This window comes from Bolinopsis microptera, chromosome 9, assembly GCF_026151205.1.
Source record: "Bolinopsis microptera isolate Bmic1 chromosome 9, MBARI_Bmic_1.0, whole genome shotgun sequence".
Classification (NCBI taxonomy): Eukaryota; Metazoa; Ctenophora; class Tentaculata; order Lobata; family Bolinopsidae; genus Bolinopsis; species Bolinopsis microptera.
The window spans coordinates 5,273,678-5,294,373 of record NC_087080.1 but is presented as its reverse complement, the minus strand read 5'-3'; the positions used below and the strand labels follow the sequence as shown (position 1 = coordinate 5,294,373).

At 39.8% G+C, this 20,696-nt stretch overlaps 1 protein-coding gene across 23 annotated transcripts in view; it reads left to right on the top strand.

The window, feature by feature from the left end:
• The window catches only part of LOC134820776 (DNA-binding protein RFX2-like), a 37,315-nt gene that overhangs the window by 6,850 nt on the left and 9,769 nt on the right, over positions 1-20,696 (top strand). For 12 of the 23 annotated variants that reach the window (XM_063831378.1, XM_063831375.1, XM_063831374.1 and 9 more), the window contains 3 exons: positions 989-1,112; positions 2,018-2,176; positions 19,948-20,089. In XM_063831378.1, coding sequence (XP_063687448.1) covers positions 989-1,112; positions 2,018-2,176; positions 19,948-20,089 — 425 coding nt within the window. Of the gene's footprint in view, positions 1-375; positions 709-988; positions 1,113-2,017; positions 2,177-19,947; positions 20,090-20,696 lie in introns of all 23 variants that reach the window. The other 11 variants (XM_063831381.1, XM_063831377.1, XM_063831379.1 and 8 more) reach the window with 3 other exon arrangements.

Sequence of the window (20,696 nt, the reverse complement as noted above, 5' to 3'; positions counted from 1 at the left end):
AGGGAAGAAGGAGAAGTTTGTCTCTTCTAATTCACTCCTACATCACCGGCTGTATTTGTGTTTATTTCACTCTTTTAATCCTCATCATCATCTCCACACAACACTTGTAACAAATCTCATAAAACAAATTACCGATCGGAAGATAAACCTGGCGCAGGAAATATTGTGTAATTTGCGGACCCCGTTACCGCGGTTGACGGTGTCTGTTGACCGGCTCGCTCAAGCGTAAACCTGAACTATAATAATACAAAGTGAGAGTAGGCGACGTCATCAAATAAGAAATTTAACAGCTGATTTGCAAACTTTGTGGTGTCATGTGTATTAATATTATTATTGAATTGTGAACTCCGGTTGTAAATGATACTTCCGTTTCAGGAGGACTCCAACTCGGGAAAAATACCCGCCATCTCTATCAAACCACCATCACCCCGCAGAGGATTCACTCCTTACAACCCATCTTCAGCTGTCACCCCAACTGTAACACCCACTGTCACACCTGTTACACTCAACATCACACCTGTCACACTGGGTGTCACACCCACTGTGACACTGCCACCAACTGTGACACTGCCACCCACTCCAACACCCGCTACTTGTTTCCTAGCAAGACATATACCACCACCACGGAATACCGCTGTTAAATCACACCGATCACAGCACATTTACCACCCTTATCATCAGCCTCACCGCACCTTCAGCAAACAAGAGGTTGGAAGTTTGGGGCAAGAGGGGGGTACGGGCGGGGGTGGCAAGGGACTTAATACGGGAACCACAGATTAAATCTTTCAAGGCTATTTTAGTTGGTTACAAGCCAAGGAAACCAACTCATCTAAAGTATCATACCTTTTACCTAACCATCTGCATTCCGCAACCTAAAATTATATTTGGACAATTGAACACGTAAAGAAGTCTAATTACCCCCTAATTACCCCCTCTAATAACCTCGTTACCCCACTAATCACCTAAATTACCCTCCTCCTTCTCTCAGATCTCCAGTTCGGGAGGACAAAACGTGAGAACAAGTACGACAACAAGTGGGACAACTCGGCCCCACGTCGCAATACTTCGTCCTATCAAGGGAAGAAATGGTCAAACTCTACACATCGGTAAGCGTAAGTAGCATTTCTATACTTCTACAGCAGCCTGATGTCAAGTTTTCATGTGAGTGTTTGTGTGGCAGTTTTTAGACATTTGGTCACTTGTTTTTGGTGGAAGAATTGTAGTTGGCAGCACTTTAAAGTCGTGTTAGTTCACGATCAGTCCACTATTATTGTCCTGTCTTGAAGACTTAAGACAAAGACCATCTGTAATGAGGTCGTGGTGTCATAGTTAAAGTTGGGCCACTCCATTCCATCAACCTCATACCATTACAACAGCTCCCAATCTGGCAGTTAAATGTTCTGAAATTAGTTTATTATGTAACACGAGCACAACATTTTTACCCTACCAAACGCGATTTGGTGGCTCTATTCACTGGAACATGTACTTTTATTGGGGGCACGTCCGAGTAATGAACATGAGACGGGCTATTAAAATACTGAAACTGGGTCGGTTGTTACCAAGTTTAATCACCAAATGTCTACCTCTATCTTTTGTCATTTGTGGTTCTACGTTTTACCCACGTCATAAGAATTAGTACCTTATTTAGAAGGAAAATGCTACTGTGTGGCTCCACGAGATCTGTGAATTTCCTTTAGATATCGCAGACGAAAATGGGCTGTTAATTCAATGAAACTAAGTCTTGATATTGTTGGAAAAAATAATTTCATAAGTATCGGCGAAAAAGAGGTTGATAAACTCAATTAATTCAGATATAATAATAGTCGTTCACATTTGCCATTGTTAAGAACCCATACGGTAAGCATACGGTAAGGTCCGAAAATAGCACTTTAAAATATTTATTGCTAAAAAATTGAAGATACAGTAAGGGTCATGCGTCATTAACACCAGTTTTTTGGCGATCCTCGCTCGGAAAAGGAATAGAACCCATATGATGACAAAATGTCCAATATTTCAGCGAGTTCGGGTGGCACCTCACGAGGATTCCCGATCCAGTTACAGCAGAGCGGACAAACAACTTACATACAACTAGATAACGCTACATACCGGGCCCTGACCGGCAAACAGACCAGCACCACTGAAGCTGCAGCACCTAGACCTCAAACTACATCAACAGGTTAGGATGCAATTAAATTTAGGTGCTTGTCAATAAAGATAGGTTGGTGAATAACGTTACATTCTGTGGTGAAGAAACTTGACAAGGTAAATGGAGTGTGAGCGTTGAGTTCTTAATCTCATGAATGGCTCTGTAGAGAGTTATGGGGCGTATGAAAAGGGGGAGGGGCTACAGATTTTAGACAAATGAAAAAGTTTCACTATGCCTGGGCTATTTGGGGGAATTTAATGTAATATAATTTGATCGAACGCTCACCAACCAGATTCGATAAGGGTCGACGTGTAGAAAAGTTCCAGTTTTATCAATTTGTTTGATTTGTCCTTGGCATTACTTGGCTAGACATCGAGGATCATGACCCAAACTCAGAATCTAAAATCCTGATAAATTAACCCATGTTTTTATAACATTTGATTAATTTCAGTACTCAGAATCATAATTCCGAAAGTACTTATCATTCAGTGTTCTGATAGTTTAAATTTGTCGCTGACACTGCTGAGAAGCATCACAATATCACATACATATTACATAAGTAAATAAAATAAAAGTAATGCTCAATATATCCATAGTTAACAAAGATGCAAAGATAACAACATTCCCCAACATTTCCCAGAATATATCGTTCCATCGATAATCGGTAATCAGTGCCAATCAGAATAATCGTAAAACGACAGCACGGTTAAGCCGTTAACATTAAAACGCACAATACCCTGCCACTACACAACCCAAACAATCTCCCCATTACTTTGTAATCCTCATAAAACTGCTTATTGATCGTTCTGCCCCACAGCCAGCCCCTAGCCCCCTTTGCTTCCCAAAACGTGCTTTTAGACCCGCCACTTTGTTACCTTCCGTACCACGTCACACTTTGATCCTTTTCCCGCTAATAAAGTATGCCTGTTTACCAATTGCGCCGATTATCGTTATCGCTTTGATCGGTTTACATATCACCAACTATTTGGATCACCGTCGTCTGTGTCTGCTAAGTGTTACGATTTTTTTGTTTGTGTTGCTATTTTACAATTTACCGCTCGTTTTACCCTCTTTTCTCTCTTCGTCATCTCTTGCGTCACAGAGAGAGAGAGAGAGAGAGAGAGAGAGAGAGAGAGAGAGAGAGACAGATTGGAGTGTTTTGATATTTTATTATTATACCCTGGATGCAGTGCAGTGCTGTTAAGTTTTCTTTTTTCACCTTGTGCTGCCATGGCCCCGCAGTCCCCGCACCTGCCTTAAAGTTATACATTTGCCGGTCGTTGGTGGAACCTATTATTCTGTACTTTTGACTAAATATATTTAGCGAGTAAAGTCAACTTTACATCGTGAGGAGTGAGGACCTATAATTATGATAGATATTGCCGTGTATGGGAATTCTCAGCTCTTTAGCTTGATATGAAGGTCATGCCTAGTCTATTTGGAAATGATGAAATTTCTGGTTTCATTTTCTCAAAAGTCGATGAGTAATACACAGATTCAGTAAGCTCCATTGAAAACATTGCTTTTTAATTCGATTATTACATATTTTTACGTACGTTACGTTTTGGTACGTTTTGGTGAGTTTGGCAGGGCGTGCTCAGGACAACGGCATCGAGTGCGTCCTCCTCCAGCTCAGCATTGAGTTATCGTTTGTCGGAGTGTATCCCGGAACCGGTGGTGTGTCTGGGTACTGTTCCATAAATCTGCCTAGACCAACTTTGAAACTGTCTAGCAATGTGATACTCCGGAGCTCCGATGGGAGCACGTTAAAGAGCTGAGCTGCTCTAACTCTAAAGCTGTTGTCGTAATCTGTTCTTACCGACAACTGTGCGTTTTTGTTCATGGCTGGGATCTCTGCCTTAATACCATGCCTTTGATGAGACTTGAACTCGAAGCCCGTATCGTTCGGAGCATGTTCATTAAGAATTTTCCATACATGAATAATAGAATAACGCTCTCTCCGCCTCTGCAGGGACATCAACTTAAGCTTCTTCAGCCTGTCCCAGTACTGGAGATCACGGCAGCCAGATATCTTTCTAGTAAAGGATCTCTGTACAGTCTCCAGCTTTTGTATCTCTGTGACTTTTGTAGGGTTCCAGACTGGACAGCAGTACTTTAGCTTGGAGCGAACCATGCTTTTGTATAAAGTCAGCATGACTACTTGTGACCGGTCTCTAAAGGCACTCAATGTCCAAGCCGCCATTTTTCTAGCTCCTTGAACTGTCTTCTCAATGTGAGGACCCCATGACCTACTGCTGCTAACATACACTCCAAGGTCTCTGACAGTTTCCTGTGGTGATATTGCGTGTCCTTTTGGCGTAGTATACTCAACAGTCTCTGGGTAGAACGGGAGCTCTCTTAGAGCTTTTGATCCATTCAGGGGGTAGTTTACAACCTCAAACTTCTGTTCGTGTAGCTCCATGTTGTTAACACGTGACCACTCGATGACTATGTTGAGATCATCTTGCAGTAACTCCACACTACTTATTCCTCGGATAGCCCCAATCAGCTTTGTGTCGTCTGCAAAGCTGAATCCGTTACTATAGCTAATGCTGTTCAACAGATCGTTGATGTACAGGATAAATAGGATCGGTCCTAGGACTGTCCCTTGTGGCACCCCACTTGCCACTGGCTGGAAGGATGATTTGCGACCTTCAACAACGACTGTTTGTTTTCTGTTTAGCAAAAACTCTTTGATCCACCTTAAAGCCTGACCACCAATTCCGTATCGACCAAGCTTGGCTAGCAGCACTGCATGGTCGACCTTGTCAAAAGCTTTGGCAAAGTCGAGGTAAATCACATCAACTTCTTCATCATTGTTGAGTGATTTGTAGATCTGTTCGATGTGACTGAGAAGCTGCGTCATGCAACTCCTCTTTTTTCTGAACCCATGCTGGTTCGTATTGATCATCATGTTCTCTTCCAAATGACGAACCAGGTTTTTTCTGATTACACGCTCAAATGTCTTTATGATGTGCGAGGTTAAAGACACTGGTCTATAGTTTGCTGGGTCCGTTCTGTCCCCCTTCTTATAGATAGGGGTGATATATTGGGTCTTTAGTTCCGCTGGTATATACCCACTGCTGAACGATTCCTGCCAGAGGAGTGTTAGCGGGTCTGCAAGTTGTTCTTTGCAAGCTGTGAGTATCCTAGCAGGAATCTCTCCGTCAGGTGCGGCCGAATAGGGATCCAGTTCTCCTAATGCTTCAATGATATCTTTTCTTGTGAAGCTTAGCTCGTTGAATCCGGAATCCAGTCCCTGAGGTAATCCTTGGCTCTTCATACATTCATCAATATCGGCACTCATAGGGTTACTAAATACCTTCTGGTACTGTTTCTGAAGTAACTCTGCCTTGATACTGGGGTCGTCCACTAGTGCCCCAGTCTCATCTCTCAACACCGGGATTGTAGATCTGGTCTTCTGGAGACGCTTGGCATACGAAAAGAAGTATTTGGGGTTCTTCTTTATTGCATCGACTGCCCGGAGTTCTTTTTTGTTCAGTTTCTCAAGGGTCCCTTCCTGTATGGAGTAACACAACAGTGAAACCTCCGTTTTCAGTTTAGGGATTAAACTCGAGCTAGGATTCATTTCCTGTAATGCACGTATCCTAGCATTCATTTTCCTTCGTCTTCTTCTCATGACATAAACGTGCTTATTCCCTCTTCTCTTTCTTGAGGTAATCTCCGCTGCACTCTCTTTCTTTGGGGAGAACTCCAAGGTAATCTGGAGCACTGTTAGCTTGAACAATTCCAGAAAAGCGTTCAAGTCCTCGTCACAGAGTTCCCAGAGCTTCAGCCAGTCGACTTTCTGAAGGCAATCACTGATTGCCACAAAATCGGCTTTGTGATAGTCAACTGCCCTGTAAGAGTTTGGGTCGATCTTGCTGGTTTCGTTCTTCTTTCTTCCAGTCATATTAAAACCAAGCTGAATTTCGACCAAGCTGTGGTCTGATAAAGATGTGGGGTTCACCTTTACTTCTGCGACATACCTAGGAACATTTGTAAGTACAAGATCTAGGGTGCTACCTTCTCTTGTTGACTGGTTTACGACCTGTGTTAGAAAGTTACGGTCTATAAACTCTATAAAATCAAGACACCTGGCTTCACTTCTTGAGCCTCCATGTTCCCAGTCTATCTCTGGATAGTTGAAATCTCCAACAACGTATATGTCTGGCACCGTTGTATTTTCTGAGATCGCGTCTATTTTGGCTTGCAGTCTGTCTAGTAAGTTCTTCCAGCCTGAAGTATCTGCTCCAGGGGGCCTGTAGACAGTAGCAAAAAGGGTGTTGCATGACTTAACATAGCACATGACCATGTTATTGCTTCTATCCTCGTAGTGATCGGTTTCTGTTACCACTAGCTGGTCATGAACATAGAGGAGGCAACCTCCTCCTACTCTCTCTGGTCTATCTGATCTGAACGATTGATAGTCTTTTATCTGCACCTGAGCGTCAGAGATGTAACTCTTTAGCCATGACTCGGTTATGGCTATGAATGGTGGGGGGCAGCTACTTCCTTCGATGATGGTTTCCTGGATGTAGGGTAGTTTCCATCTAGAGCTGCTAGTAGCTGCCGGAGATACGCTCTGTCCATTTAAGAGGACAATGGTGGAAAGTTCTGGCTGAACCACTGTGGTGCCATCATGTACGGGTATGGGATGGGCGGGTGCAGTCCCGGAACAGCTCGAGTTGCGGGGTGGCATGGTAGCTCCGTGGGGTTCAGTTGCTGGGGAATCGGTTGGCGTTGGACCTCTTTCCCCCTCCCAGAGGCACATATTAGGTGCGATGGGTGCGGGATCGCACAATTTACCGTTTTCCGCAAATTTCCGCATAATTTATTGTTTTCCGCACATTTCTGCATATTTTGTAATTTTCTGCATATTTCCGCATAATCTAGCATTTTCCGCGTAATTTCGCATAATTTTGAAATTTTCGCGTTAAGATTTTCGAGTGTAAAAACCAAAATATGCAAAAAGTCGGGCCTTTTTAGGACCGTGACTCAGGCCCTTTCGGGACCCTGAACCAGGCCCTTTCGGGACCGTGACCCAGGCCCTTTTGGAACTCATACCTAGGCCACGTGACCCAGTTACCACGTGACCCAGGCCCTTTCGGGACCCTGACCCAGGCCCTTTCGGGACCGTGACCCAGGCCCTTTCGGGACCGTTACCCAGGCCCTTTCGGGACCGTTACCCAGGCCCTTTCGGGACCGTAACCCAGGCCCTTTTGGAACTCATACCTAGGCCACGTGACCCAGTTACCACGTGACCCAGGCCCTTTCGGGACCCTGACCCAGGCCCTTTCGGGACCGTGACCCAGGCCCTTTCGGGACCGTTACCCAGGCCCTTCCGGGACCGTGACCCAGGCCCTTTCGGGACCGTTACCCAGGCCCTTTCGGGACCGTGATCCAGGCCCTTTCGGGACCGTGACCCAGGCCGTTATGGAACCCTCGTCGTTACCGTACTTCGATTATAGTGTATCAGTTATCATTCGTAACTTCACCACATCATCTGATTACTCTATATCACATCACAACGTCATGGACCGTTTCCTAAAGAAACGAACAGCTACAGACAGTGACCCATCATCAAGCTCACCACACAAGAAACATATTTGCGATCACGCATGGGATCTGATCGACTCTATCAAGAGGCGTCTTCAAATAACTGTCTCCTGATCTCTACCAGATCAAGTCACTGTTCTCAGATAACTGAATCTCAATATAGGTTCAATCATGGTCTTAGTAAAGAACTACACCCTCAGTAACACATAAACAGACCTATTTTTGACAAGAGCGGCGGTTATACGTTTAGAATTTTTAAAGTCCTTGAGAAAATGCAAAAGAAAACTGCACAATTCCCGCACAAATTTCGAAAAAATCGCCGCACATTTGCTGCATAATTGGTAAAAATTTACCGCACCTTACCGCATATTTTACCTTTATAGTCGGGTGCGGTACCGCATAATTTCGATTTTTCTACCGCACCTAATATGTGCCTCTGCCCCCTCCCGATGATAATCTCGTTTCTCAGGCCATCGATTTGTTCCTGAAAACCAGCCTTCATGTTCTCTATGAGCTTCAATAAAAAAGACTCATCTTGGGCAGTCTTCTTCTCTTGGTTTTCTACTCGTGGCTTGTTGATGGTTGGGGGATACGTAGTGTATCCTGACGAAGCAATGCTGAATTTGGGAAGCGCATTTCGTCTGTAGGGCTCAGTAGTATTTTCTACTCGTCTGTAAGTCTCTCGTTCTTCTTCTTTTCCGTGGCCAGGACCGTTGCGGTTAATATTATTATTATATGGGCTTTTTCAAATACGCATTTCATATAAATATTTCAATGATCCTAAGTGATCTGCGACGACTGGACTTTCCACAGAGGAAAGATAATACTAAAAAATAGAAAATGCTCGCTCCTTTGAGTGATGGAGCGTGACCTCTGTATTTTCTAGTTTTAATTTGTACCATATCACGTCATCGGGGCCGTCAAAACCTTACAAATGCGGGACTCTGGAGCTAATACATGATTTAGGTTTGGTGCTCTCCGTTTTGAAAATTCGTCGGATCCAGATGTATAAAACTGAGTTTTTACCTTGATAGAATATCGGATTTAATACAATGATTTATCTTTTAAGTTATAGTTTGGATTGTACTTACTTAGACTTTAGAGTAATTAGAATAGGATTGACTGGGATCGCTTCTGGACAAAATATTAAGTACGTCTTTCCATCACTTCGCTGGAGTCTTTTTGTAAGCACCATTCCAAAAGTGAATAGTGGTGTGTTCTTTAGTAAGGGGCGTGTGGGGGAAGTCTTAAAGGAATTTAACCAATTTTAAAAGGTTCAAAGTGTGGAATTTCTTTGGAAAGGGAAGGTTCTACATCTGTAGTTTGTTGTTAAGTTTGGTTTGTTGTTGTAAGTGTTTTTAAATTTGAGGCGGTAAATATTTCGAACGTCGTAGAAAGTCCGTGATTTAAACTAGTTTTCATGAACTGATCTGGATTCTTAATTACATTTGCCAAGGAAATTTCAAGTTTATTACGTTTATAACCGCGACCGTATAAAATCAGTTAAGGAGCAGAACTTTGTGGAACTTTCTATGCCAACAATGTTGTTTGTTTTGATCGCGAAATTAGTTTAACTCTTCTGAATCGCTCAATTTCTGACCATACCCGCGAAATGACTTTTTCCGGTTTACCAAATCTGTTATTTTAGAATTTTCTATGACCTTCTTTAAATCAACATTATAAAACCAGACATTATGTAAGACATTATGTAAGTTCCTTGCGGACGTTAGATGAGTTTTCCTTGAATGAAATATAGTTACTAAATGTACCTACCAAAATAATGAACACTATTCTAATTTTCAACTATTAGGACTATGATTATGTAATATTAACAATAAAATTTGTCACTTCAGCTTTTTCTAGAATCCTTGTCTGCCCCATTACTGAATCTAACCACTTCTACATCTAATCATAATTGCATATTACCTGTTATATAAAGATTGAATGTGAAGACTGCAGTACGGTTTCCGTTGAATTATGTAATCCACATTTTTCCCGCAGTTTGAGCCACCCTACTACCAATGTGCCAAAATGTTGATTTTAATTGTGTCGTCTATGTAACAGGATCCTATAATTTCACTTTAACTTTTTAATTCCGTCAGCCCGGGCTCAGCCCCGTGCCCAAGGCTCGGTTAAGACATGTTATTTTTCAGACGCTTTTTTCAATGAGCTGATGTGGTCCCTGAATTTGCGAGTTTGGACGCTGCTTTGTTCTTGGTTTAATCATTTGCCCATTGTTAGATTGTTGAACAGTGATTTGTATGGTTCAGGTTTAGCATTGATTAGGTTAATGAGATGAACATTTAACGCGAATCAATGACAAATATTCCGCACAAAGTGACCGTTTTCTTAAAATTCTGCCAATTTTAAGTAACTTAAATACTTAATTCCTTTATTCTGCGTCTGTCGACGGTCTGAAAGGTCCCCCTCACCTCGACCGGAATATTTAGCCACTAGAATTAGCCAGACAGACTGATCCAATGAATTAAACCAATCGACTCCACTAGCAGTTCAGGCTAGTTTCATGTGCTGGGTAACAGGGGTGTCTAATTATGGTGAGCCGGTCAAATCCGACCTGGTCTACGAGCTGGAATACCAAGGTAGGGAGTCCTCGTGACGAATTTCAGGGACTTGCTAGTTGTCATGGTAACTCTTGCATTTCTCTTGCCTTGATCTTCTTTTTCTTTTGGTTATGAGGCATGTTGAACATGTTAAAGTCTAAACGGTTACCGGGTTTGTTTTTTTCCCCTTCAAAAAATCTGTTTCATTTTGTTTGTGTTCGTTCGTAACTTGTTTGGGTTTTTTTCTTCAAAAATCTGTTTTATCAAAATGTAACAAAATTGTTTCTCTTCGCTGAAAGCTCGTTATTTAAACTAATTCGTTTGATCAGCCGTGAAAAAAGATTTGCAAACTTAGTTAAGCCACTGGTTATAGTTTCAATACTTTATATTTATATTTATATAATTACATTTATATTTATCTTACTATATTAAGAGTTTTTCGTGCGTGATGGGTGATCATGTTACTTATACCGTACTTATAACAAAAATTTAAACCTGATTTAAAACGGTATTACAATATTTATAACAAAATCCCAGGATGGGATAGGTTCAGAACAAGGGATCAAATCTCCGCGCCCCGGCTAACTTAATTACATCTTTTTTGCACGTTTTGAAAGCTGTTTCAAGATGTTAATTCTCCAATAAGGTGCTCATAATCTTCATTACGTATCCCTATTTAGGTTGTGTTCCACGTATTTGTTCAAACTTAACAGTGTGATTTGTCACAGTTGGCTCGTATTTTAGTATTGCTATTGGAGATCGTTAGCTATTATAGGTGCATTCTTTACGCTTTATGCCCATTTGCCCACCCATGCCAATATATCTTCAAGGGCTGGGCTACGACAAATGTCACAACAATGCAAGTTTGTCCTTGAGATCTGGGAAAATTACTAACAGTTTCCTTCCCTGCAAATTCAAAACAGTCCTTGCGTGCGCTTTTAACCATGAATATTTTTCTTTTTACAGTTAAGTTGTTTGTCCTTGTAGTTGTATACAACGTAGAGTTGAAATGTAATAGTGGAGAAGTGAAGGAGGCGTGTGAATTACACTTTATATGTGATCTTGAAAGTTGTACATTTTCTACGCTGAAAATGTCAATAAGCTCCCTCAGCCTCACCCCTTCAACATCAATTCAAAACTTTAACCGATAATGAGTTTCCTGATTTGTGTTTATTTGAAACAAGACAATCTGGCTGAAGTACTAAGCACAGGGTCCACCAGAATCTTCACCGGAACTGATGTCAATGTCTCGTTAGAAAGTGGCATATATATTGTGAATTGTTAGTCAGTATATACTCGAGCCGTACTGAAACAAACTGGAACCTCCTCAATTATCACCTATTTCAGGCTCTCGTGCTTCACATTTCCCATCTACTCTTGTTACCACGGCCCATTGACCTACCCTTACTTTCGTGGTATCCTAATTCTATTCAATATATGTTTCAGATTTTAAGTTATTGACAAATATTTGACGCGAATGTTTGTCGCGTATTTTTGGTTCGTATCCGAAATTTCTTTTGGATTTCAGTCTGCTTTACTGATTTAATTAGTTGGTACGTTTTGACTGGAGATTGAACTTTGAAGTGATCACCTCATCCACATATTATTATGTTTGGCTCCCAAGACTTTGATCTATTCCAGTGATCCATTAAATTGTTAAATTCTTTTAATTTGGTATTTTATTTCAGACATTACATAACCTCCGATTTGAAATGATCCAGGATTAAACCCGATCATTGAAAGTTGATCCGCTAGTCGTCACAGCTCGACTCTATCCTGTCATATTATCGGGTTGATTATATCGTTAAGCCCGCAAATACACCTTTTAATCCCGCCTCTTAGACCAAGTTTTCCCAGACTTCCTGCTTAGGCTAAAGGGTATGGAACGCAGTCCTTTACCAAGTACATACCTGTACTTTTCCAGAGAAATAGAGACATTATATACCGACTACCATGTCGTAAAGACAAGATAGAAAGAATGTGAAATTTGCATGTACACTGTCATATTATACTCACGTACTTACGTAAGAATGGAAGAATCGCTCCGGATGAAGGTGTAAGAAGTTTGAGCAGCCCGCTGCTCAAGTCCTTAATTTAATCCTACTTTGCAACTCTTAACTAGACAGTCGGTATAAATCTGCTCAATAAATGTCACGTGACTGTCGGTAAAATTGAGGATAACTCGTATTACAAGATCGTGTTGAGGGTTTTTGTGGTGGAATCAGACGCTCACCGTTTGTCGCAGTCTCCAGCCCAGGCTAGGGCCATGAAGTCACAATACAGCACACTCGCATAATTCATGAACTGATCGGATAACCAATACTACCGATAATTCTATTACAATTTACGGTTGATTAGTTGACCCAATAATACTCGACACATTGGACACGGCTCCTTCCTCCCCCCATTCCCATAAAGCCATAATCATTGAGATCATTATTTCCAGTTTTCTGAGGAAGTTTGCGCTGCAGCAGGCACTGAGCCACCAGGGTAAAGATTTGCAGGGTCGTTAGTTCCACAATCTCCCGAAACATCTGAAACCTGTTTCAAGTGTCTCCAACCATGTGTTTTGAGCATGCAGGGCCCCTGGTCCCCTTTTAACATGTATACACCGCTCTACACCCCTCCACTTTATCACACACAACACTCCACAATATATTTATAATTTAATTTTATATGTCCCTCTTAGGAGCGAAGTGGTCCGCGGTTCAACCTCTATTTTATTATTACTCTCACTCCACATCACGTGTTGCGAAACCACGTGACTTACTCTCACGTGATCACTTTACATGGTAGGAACATCTCTCATCAACGCCATCTCTCCCCGGTCCGAATAGTAACCTCTACTGTTTGCAGTAAATATTTGAGTAGTGTGTCCGGTTGTATAAAAGTTACAACAATACCCTTCTTGATCATCTCATAACATCATCATCTACACATGAGAGAAGGAGAGAGAGAGGGGGAGACCTTGTTAAAATACGTACACCTCGTCAGTCTATATATTACAACACTATCCTCTGCTAATTAGGTTTATAATGCATGAGATCTGGCGAGGGGAGGGCTGACTGCTCTAGATTTGCTCCCTGGATCTGTGCCGGGTGAAGGGGTTGTTCAGGAGTGCCACCTTGACTCCAGGGGGCCCTCCTGATCAGCTCGGCTGGGTGTCAGTTCCCAGAGCCTTAGTTTACCGTCAGTTAAAGTTGCGGGGCACAGCTCCAATGTCCTGATCTTATCTGCCCCACTGGATTGACTTGTCTTCTCTCGTGTTTTCTTTGTTGTTTGCTCGGATGAGATTCGTTAGGGAAGTTGGATATTTTATTTAGATTTTTCAATCTGCATGCTTTGATCCCTTTATTTGACTTTGTATTGTAAGATCATTCTAGAATTTCCTTATTCAAATTGTCAGCCTCGGTGATCGGTTAACCGTCAAGTTGCCATGGTCTTGTTGCTATAGTCTGTAGACTGAAGTTAGACTGTTATGATCTAATTATCAGTGCTTGTCTTTTCTAGAGTCAACCAAGCGTTACATTTCAGTCGTGCAAATTTTCATTGACAAATTCTGAATTTTGCCGCCAAATTTTTTTGGAAGCCTAAATAAAAATTCACCGCCCACAATAAGGTAAAAACTTGAAATGTTATTTTGAATCGATTCCGCAAATTTTATGCAAACATTTTGAAAACTGATTGAGTTATTTCAATTTTAATCAGATCACTTTTTTATTTAGCGAACCGAGATACGGGTAATTTTTTTATAGATACGGTTAATCTTGTTCATTTTTGGTGGTCTTTTCGTCTTAGTATCCACATTTCAGCAGATATTGAGCTATAACACACACAGAATATCAAGTTTAGGTTTACCTTTCATACAAAGTTGGTCTCATTCAAAATTATTGATATTTGACCAATTTATGGGCCAAAATCTATCAAATTTGGTGCATATGCCCAAATATGGCCATGGGCATATGGTTTTGGCTTATAACTCAGCCATTTTTCCCAATCTGGATGAAATTCATCTTCATTCATATACGAGTTCAGACCACAAGCTACCAGTAGAGCACCCATAATATCGGTTTTGGGTATGTTGAGGTGATTTGGCATAACTGGGCCAAAAATAGACCATATATGGGCATGGCTGTTCTGCGGCACTGTTGGGGTTTGGGACCCCCTCAGAAGTTTGGTCACGGGTCCTAGTTTGTTGGTCTATCTCAAAATCACATACATGCTACATAAAAAATCAGGAAATATCTGACGAATTAAGCAGACTGTTAAGGAGACTATAATTTTCTTATTAAAATTGTCAGCCTTCTCGATCTTTTAACCGTCAAGTTGCCATTATTACTGTAGACTGAAGTTAGACCGTCTTGATCTAATTATGAATGCTTGTTTTTTTCTAGAGTATTCTTTTTCATTTGCATTAAACATAGAATAAGTTTCTGGACATAATATTAAAATTTTTGAAACTTAATTTGGACGCTTATTGGACGCATAATAATTTTCTATGATGGACGACCCACAATAAATCTTGTTCCAATGTCCTGATCCTATCTACCCCACTGGATTGACTTGTCTTCTCTCGTGTTTTCTTTGTTATTTGCACGGATTTTGGATATTTTATTAAGATTGTTCAATTGTTCAATCTGCATTCTTTATAGTTTAAACCCTTATTTGAATTTGTAATGTGAGATCATCAAAAATCAATTCACTTTTTTTTCGGCAAATAAAATATTTTAACTCACGTTTTAATAGGGTCTCAAACGGATGAGTTTGAAACTCATCCGTTTGAGACACCGTTTTAGGAGAGTTGGATATTTTATTTAGATTGTTCAATCTGCATTCTTTAAAGTTTAAACCCTTATCTGAATTTGTAATGTGAGATCATCAAAAATCAATTCATTATAATATTTTTACTCACGTTTTAACTCAAAAATCAATTCATTATAATATGTTAACTCATGTTTTAACAGGGCCTCAAACAGATGAGTTTGAAACTCATCCGTTTGAGACCCTGTTAAAACAACAACAAGTGAATCTATTTTTAGGAGAGTTGCATATTTTATTTAGATTGTTCAATCAGCATTCTTTAAAGTTTAAACCATTATTTGAATTTGTAATGTGAGATCATCGAAAATCAATTCACTTTTTTTTCGACAAATAAAATATTTTAACTCACATTTTAATAGAGCCTCAAAGTTAAACGGGCCTTGCTTGCCTTTTCTAGAGTCTTCTTTTTCGTTACGTAGAAAAAGTCTCTTTTGGGATATTATGTTGAAATTTTTGAAACTTATTTTGGACGCCTATTGGACTTGGTACAGTGAGATCACAAACGGAAATATTGCTTTAATCTGTCATAATTTAAGGAAACAATAATTCTTCAATTGAAATTGTTCCTATCGTTGATTTTTGAACCATAAATCGTTGGTCGTAATAATTTCTTTGATGGACGACCCACCGTCAATCTATTTTGGAATTTTAAACAATTCTCAGATTTGCTAATTTTTTTATTTGTAAATTCAATTTATTATTACATATTATAATGAGAATCAAGCCTTACATTTCAGCCAGGCAAATTTACATTGACATTATTTTGATATAAAAGTAATGGAAACAATGGTATTGCAACATAAGTTGCATAATGTGTGGCTGGATGACAACAATATCAACTAGAAAAATAAACTTGAATTATATATAACAATTAATTCGGCAGGAATTCAACGTTGGTTGAATTTTTAATTAATTTGGTAAGGAACGAATCATCAAACTACTTGTCTTTAGTGTTCCCTTTGCCGTTTGGTAAGTGCTTCTTCCGAGGCATTTATTTAAATTTTTGAATCCTTGGACCCCCATTTGACTTGGAATTGTGAGATCATCATAAGTCAATTCGCTCAGTTACAATTCTGTCGGCGTCGGCGCATAAAACATTTTATGTCACGTTTTACCAGGGCAGCATACCACATATCAATTTAATCTATGATGTCATTATTTGAGGAGACATGAATTATCTAATTAATATTGTTAGCATTGTTGATTTTTTAACCGTTAATCTTTGTCATATCAACTTGCTATCGTGGACAACCCACAAATCACAACCAATCATTTTTGGTTTTGTTTTAACAATTCTCAGGACACCAGAAATAGAATAACTCTATTTACTGTTGGTTGAATTTTAAATCAGTTTGACCGTATTGAACGGATTATTATTTGAAATTTTGAGACTTTGTCGGCTTAAAGACAATCGTAAATTGAGTCATTAGTCCTGCAACCGCAACCTAAAATGGTTTGTTAGTGGACGAATTTGTTAATATTTCCTCAGCTCTTGTTGACCCGACAGGGAACCGGGCATGAAGTCCAGGACAGCAAGGTTTGCTCCTCGGTTGGAATACTGCTAGTTTACCGGGTTTACTTGTTCTATGTATTATTCGGAGCATATTGTGCCCTCTTTGTCTACTGCCTAGATCAAATTATGAAGTGACCACGTAGAATATATGACCTGACCACGCACCAAAACCTTGGTCATGCCTACTGCCTATATCCTAATGATGATTGTTGACAGATACAATCTTGTAATTCCGATCCCAACGATCGAAATGTCAAAGTGAGTCTGCAGATCCTTTACCGAAAAGTCGGCCAGTATTCAAGGTTGAAGGATCAAGTCAGCCAGTATTTCGAACTGGTCATTCTTGAGAAGTGTTCACTGACCAATCCAACAATCAATCCTAATATTACTACTACTAGAATATCAGAACTAAGCTCGATCCCAATGAGTTGTTTATATTTGCTATTAGCTACGCTGAACCGATCAGTCTACAATCTACATCTGTTCAGCTGCCGAGTATGACACCGACATGACACTTTACACTTTTGTAACATCTGTTTAGTCTCTCCTCACAGCCCTCCTTGAAAGTTTGACCTTGTCTGACCCGTCAACCTGCTGATAGCACCGTGCTATTAAGTACCAATAACTTCAAGCCTCAGCCACTCCTACTCCATTGTACCTTAGTCTTTGTGCCGCGAATCATCACGGCGTTGTTATTATCATTTTCACCGGTCTTTGTCATTTTCATTTCTAAAAGTTTTAGTCATTTACTTGTTAGACGACGACCCAGTCTGAAGTTGGACAAATGAACAGGCTGGTCTGTAACGCTCAAGTAACATTACATTTAATCTCGGCCAGTCCAGGACCTTTATCCACTGTGTGACCAGTCACTGGCTTTCCCCTTCATCTAATCATTATTCTTGAAATCGGTTTAGGGGATTTATTACTGTTATTGCTGGAACCGGTATTTTACGAATTTTCATTAAATGGTTATTAGTGTATTATTCAGTCAGTCCTTCTGTCTATTTATTTCCGGTCTGGGTTCAGACTTGTGCTCTGCACTTCACAGCATGTGTCACTCCGTGCAGCATGCTCCATTATAACGTTATATTTTAAGGGCATTTAACCAGGACTTATTATGTATTTATGTTAGTCGTTCTGATATCTGGAGTAAGTCTTACCTGACGGCCGGTTATTTCAAAGGATCTGGTTATTCTTTATAGATAGGCTCAGGAGGTGAAGAAGGAAGATATCATCTACTATTTAGATCACTTAACATTCACGTCATTCCCTTGTGTATCCACCCCACTAGATAATGTATTTCTTCGTTTTGCTCGTAGCGCTCCAAAAGACATCATGTCCTCTGCATTAAAAAGTAGCACATTTTTTGTCTGATAATCGCCATCATTCCAAATTTTGTGTCTATGCCCTCAATTGTAATATTACTAATATATTTGCTCAAAATCCCAGGATCTTCTCCTTTCTCAAGTGGTAACTTTGACCTTAAATCTTGTCATGCGCCCGGTGAATGGCTAATATTTCAATGCTCCTTTGTTTTACATATGTTCTCCAGCCGTGAATTCACAATACGATTAGACAGACCCCAGCTACTCTATCTCCGAAAATCTAATTTTCATTATTTAGTACACCCAATTAATGAGATTCCAATCGTACCACATTTCAATTACCGATCTATCAAGTTCTCGTATCATGTTCTCTTTTATAATGCTGATCCTCATCCTTTTGATGTTGTGACTCGTTTCTCCAACGGACTTTTGTTTTTCATTATAGCATACCTTCTTGAGAAGTAGCAAATGAATTGTGGATGCCAAATGTGCTGTGATTTGGGTTTGCCACAATTACTTGTTTCTTCATGCGGGGGACTTACTTTGTTTTCGAGAGTTCAGAAGATTACCAACACTTCAACCCGGCCGTTTATCAAATGCCGTTAATTCTTTGTAAACTTACTCGGATTTACCATCACAATCTCCAATAATTTATCCGATATTTTCTTTAGACAGTGAGGACTAATGTTCATTTGGCTCTTTAGTCCGCCGAACATTTCTCTTAGCATGATCTGTTACCATTTCTCCAGTCTCGTCCCCTGCATTATAATATTCCATGAAGTCGTTATTTATTTAATGTTATGATATTCAAGAAGTTACAATATTTAAAGATTTTAGTATAGTCATGTAAAGGAATATAATGTGCATGACTATGCGCATGAAACATGCATACATTAGCCCTGCGTGGGAAACGTGCAGTTAAATTTAACCAATATTATTATGCGCAGCACAGTCAAATGTAACCAATATTTTTATGCACAGTATGGTTATTTGTCTACCGGAGGACCTCAACATTATAACAGGTATCTATCACGTGGTCTTAATGTTACGTTACCTTTCTTTTTAGATTAGGATTTAGATTGTTATTTTATGCAGTTTAATTTCACTAAAAGTCACCTCTTTATATAGACTGCTGAGTCGTGCTAAAATTCAACCACTCAATTTTAATAAATTTTGCCGCGTGATGAACTATTATGATTCTTCTGTAACTAGAATCATCCAGATGTACGGTCTCGGTAAATAAATGAAACGATCCAAAAAATAATTGTTGAAATCCAATTAAGTGTCGCATCTGTTCGTTTGAAGTTCGGTAACAATTAGGAACAAATAAATATTTGCACTCTCCCGGAATCTAACCCCGAACCATTTCCCATCCTCGACATACTCCAACTGGCCTCATTTAGATTTAATCGTCATGAGGTTAAAGTTTGAATTCAATGAAAATACCCAAAATAGCAAAATAACTTAATTTAATGCTATCATGCATCCAGAGGCAACATGCACAAAAAATCCCTAAAGCCACCCGCACATGACATAGCTATAGGTCTGAGTTATATGTGTCTAAAAATCTTGAATACGACATAACTGCGGCTGCTGACGTGCGAGTCTCTCTATTTCTAGGGTGCATGATGAGCTAAAAGGAGTTAGCTTATGACGTGGGAACTGGGAATGCATAATTTGGTAAAACTGTGTGGGGGAGGGAGGGGAGGGGTAAGGGAACGGTTTTTTTGTTTGTTGGAAATTATTAGAATCATTGGTTACGGTGGAATGTCTCTGGAAAGTAAGTCTTAGTTAGTCAAGGTTGTCATCTTGTACAAATTTACAAAATTTGTTAACTGCACGAATAGTTCGAAACCTAACTCAAACCTAAATATATCATGTTTTTTAGAATACATTTTAAAGATATGTTTTTAGAGAACTCAAACCTAAATATATCATGTTTTTTTGAATACATTTTAAAGATATGTTTTTAGAGTATGATTATATGTATATTTCTAATATTTAACCCTCATCTTTCCTCAGTTCGGCCGAGTAACAGCGCAGGCAGTACAAGCAGTGGAGGCCAGTATGTGAGGTTGGAATACGATGTGAACACCGGACATTCAACTAGTCCCCAGTATGCCCTCGATACTCCCTCCGATACACCCTTCCACAACACCATCAGGTTTATTTGAAATTGTAATGAGTAGCTACCTTAGGGCCAATAAATTTGGTTCACAATAAATTTGGTTACCATAATTTTGGTTACCGTAAATTTAGTCACAAATTTCGCAAATTTTTAGTCTACAACAATTTTAGTCACATTTTTCGAGACCATTTTCCATTCCATTTACATTAAGAGCGACAAATATGGTCTACCCCGTCTGAGCATTACAGATTAAGCTGCAATTCATTACTCAGGAATTTCAGATCCAGATTTTTTGACTCTGTATCACTAAGTTCTTCAATACACTGTTCAGTATATCGACATAAACTACGACGTAGTTTATGTCGATATGATCCTTCAGCCGTTTCAACAGAACATGCATTGGGATGGATCGATTAAAAATGTAATGTCCAAGAGGAGCTCTAACCCTATAGTCATATAATATGGTCTACTGAAATTTTGGTATCCTTTAAAATTAGTCGCCGAAAAACTTAGTCTCATGAAATTTGGTTTGCAACAATTTTAGTCAAAACTTTGACTAAATTTATGGTAGACTAAATTTGTCGTTCTTAAGGTATTTGGTTTAGTTGTTGAAACTTGTATTTTTACAGCTTTGTTAAGTTAG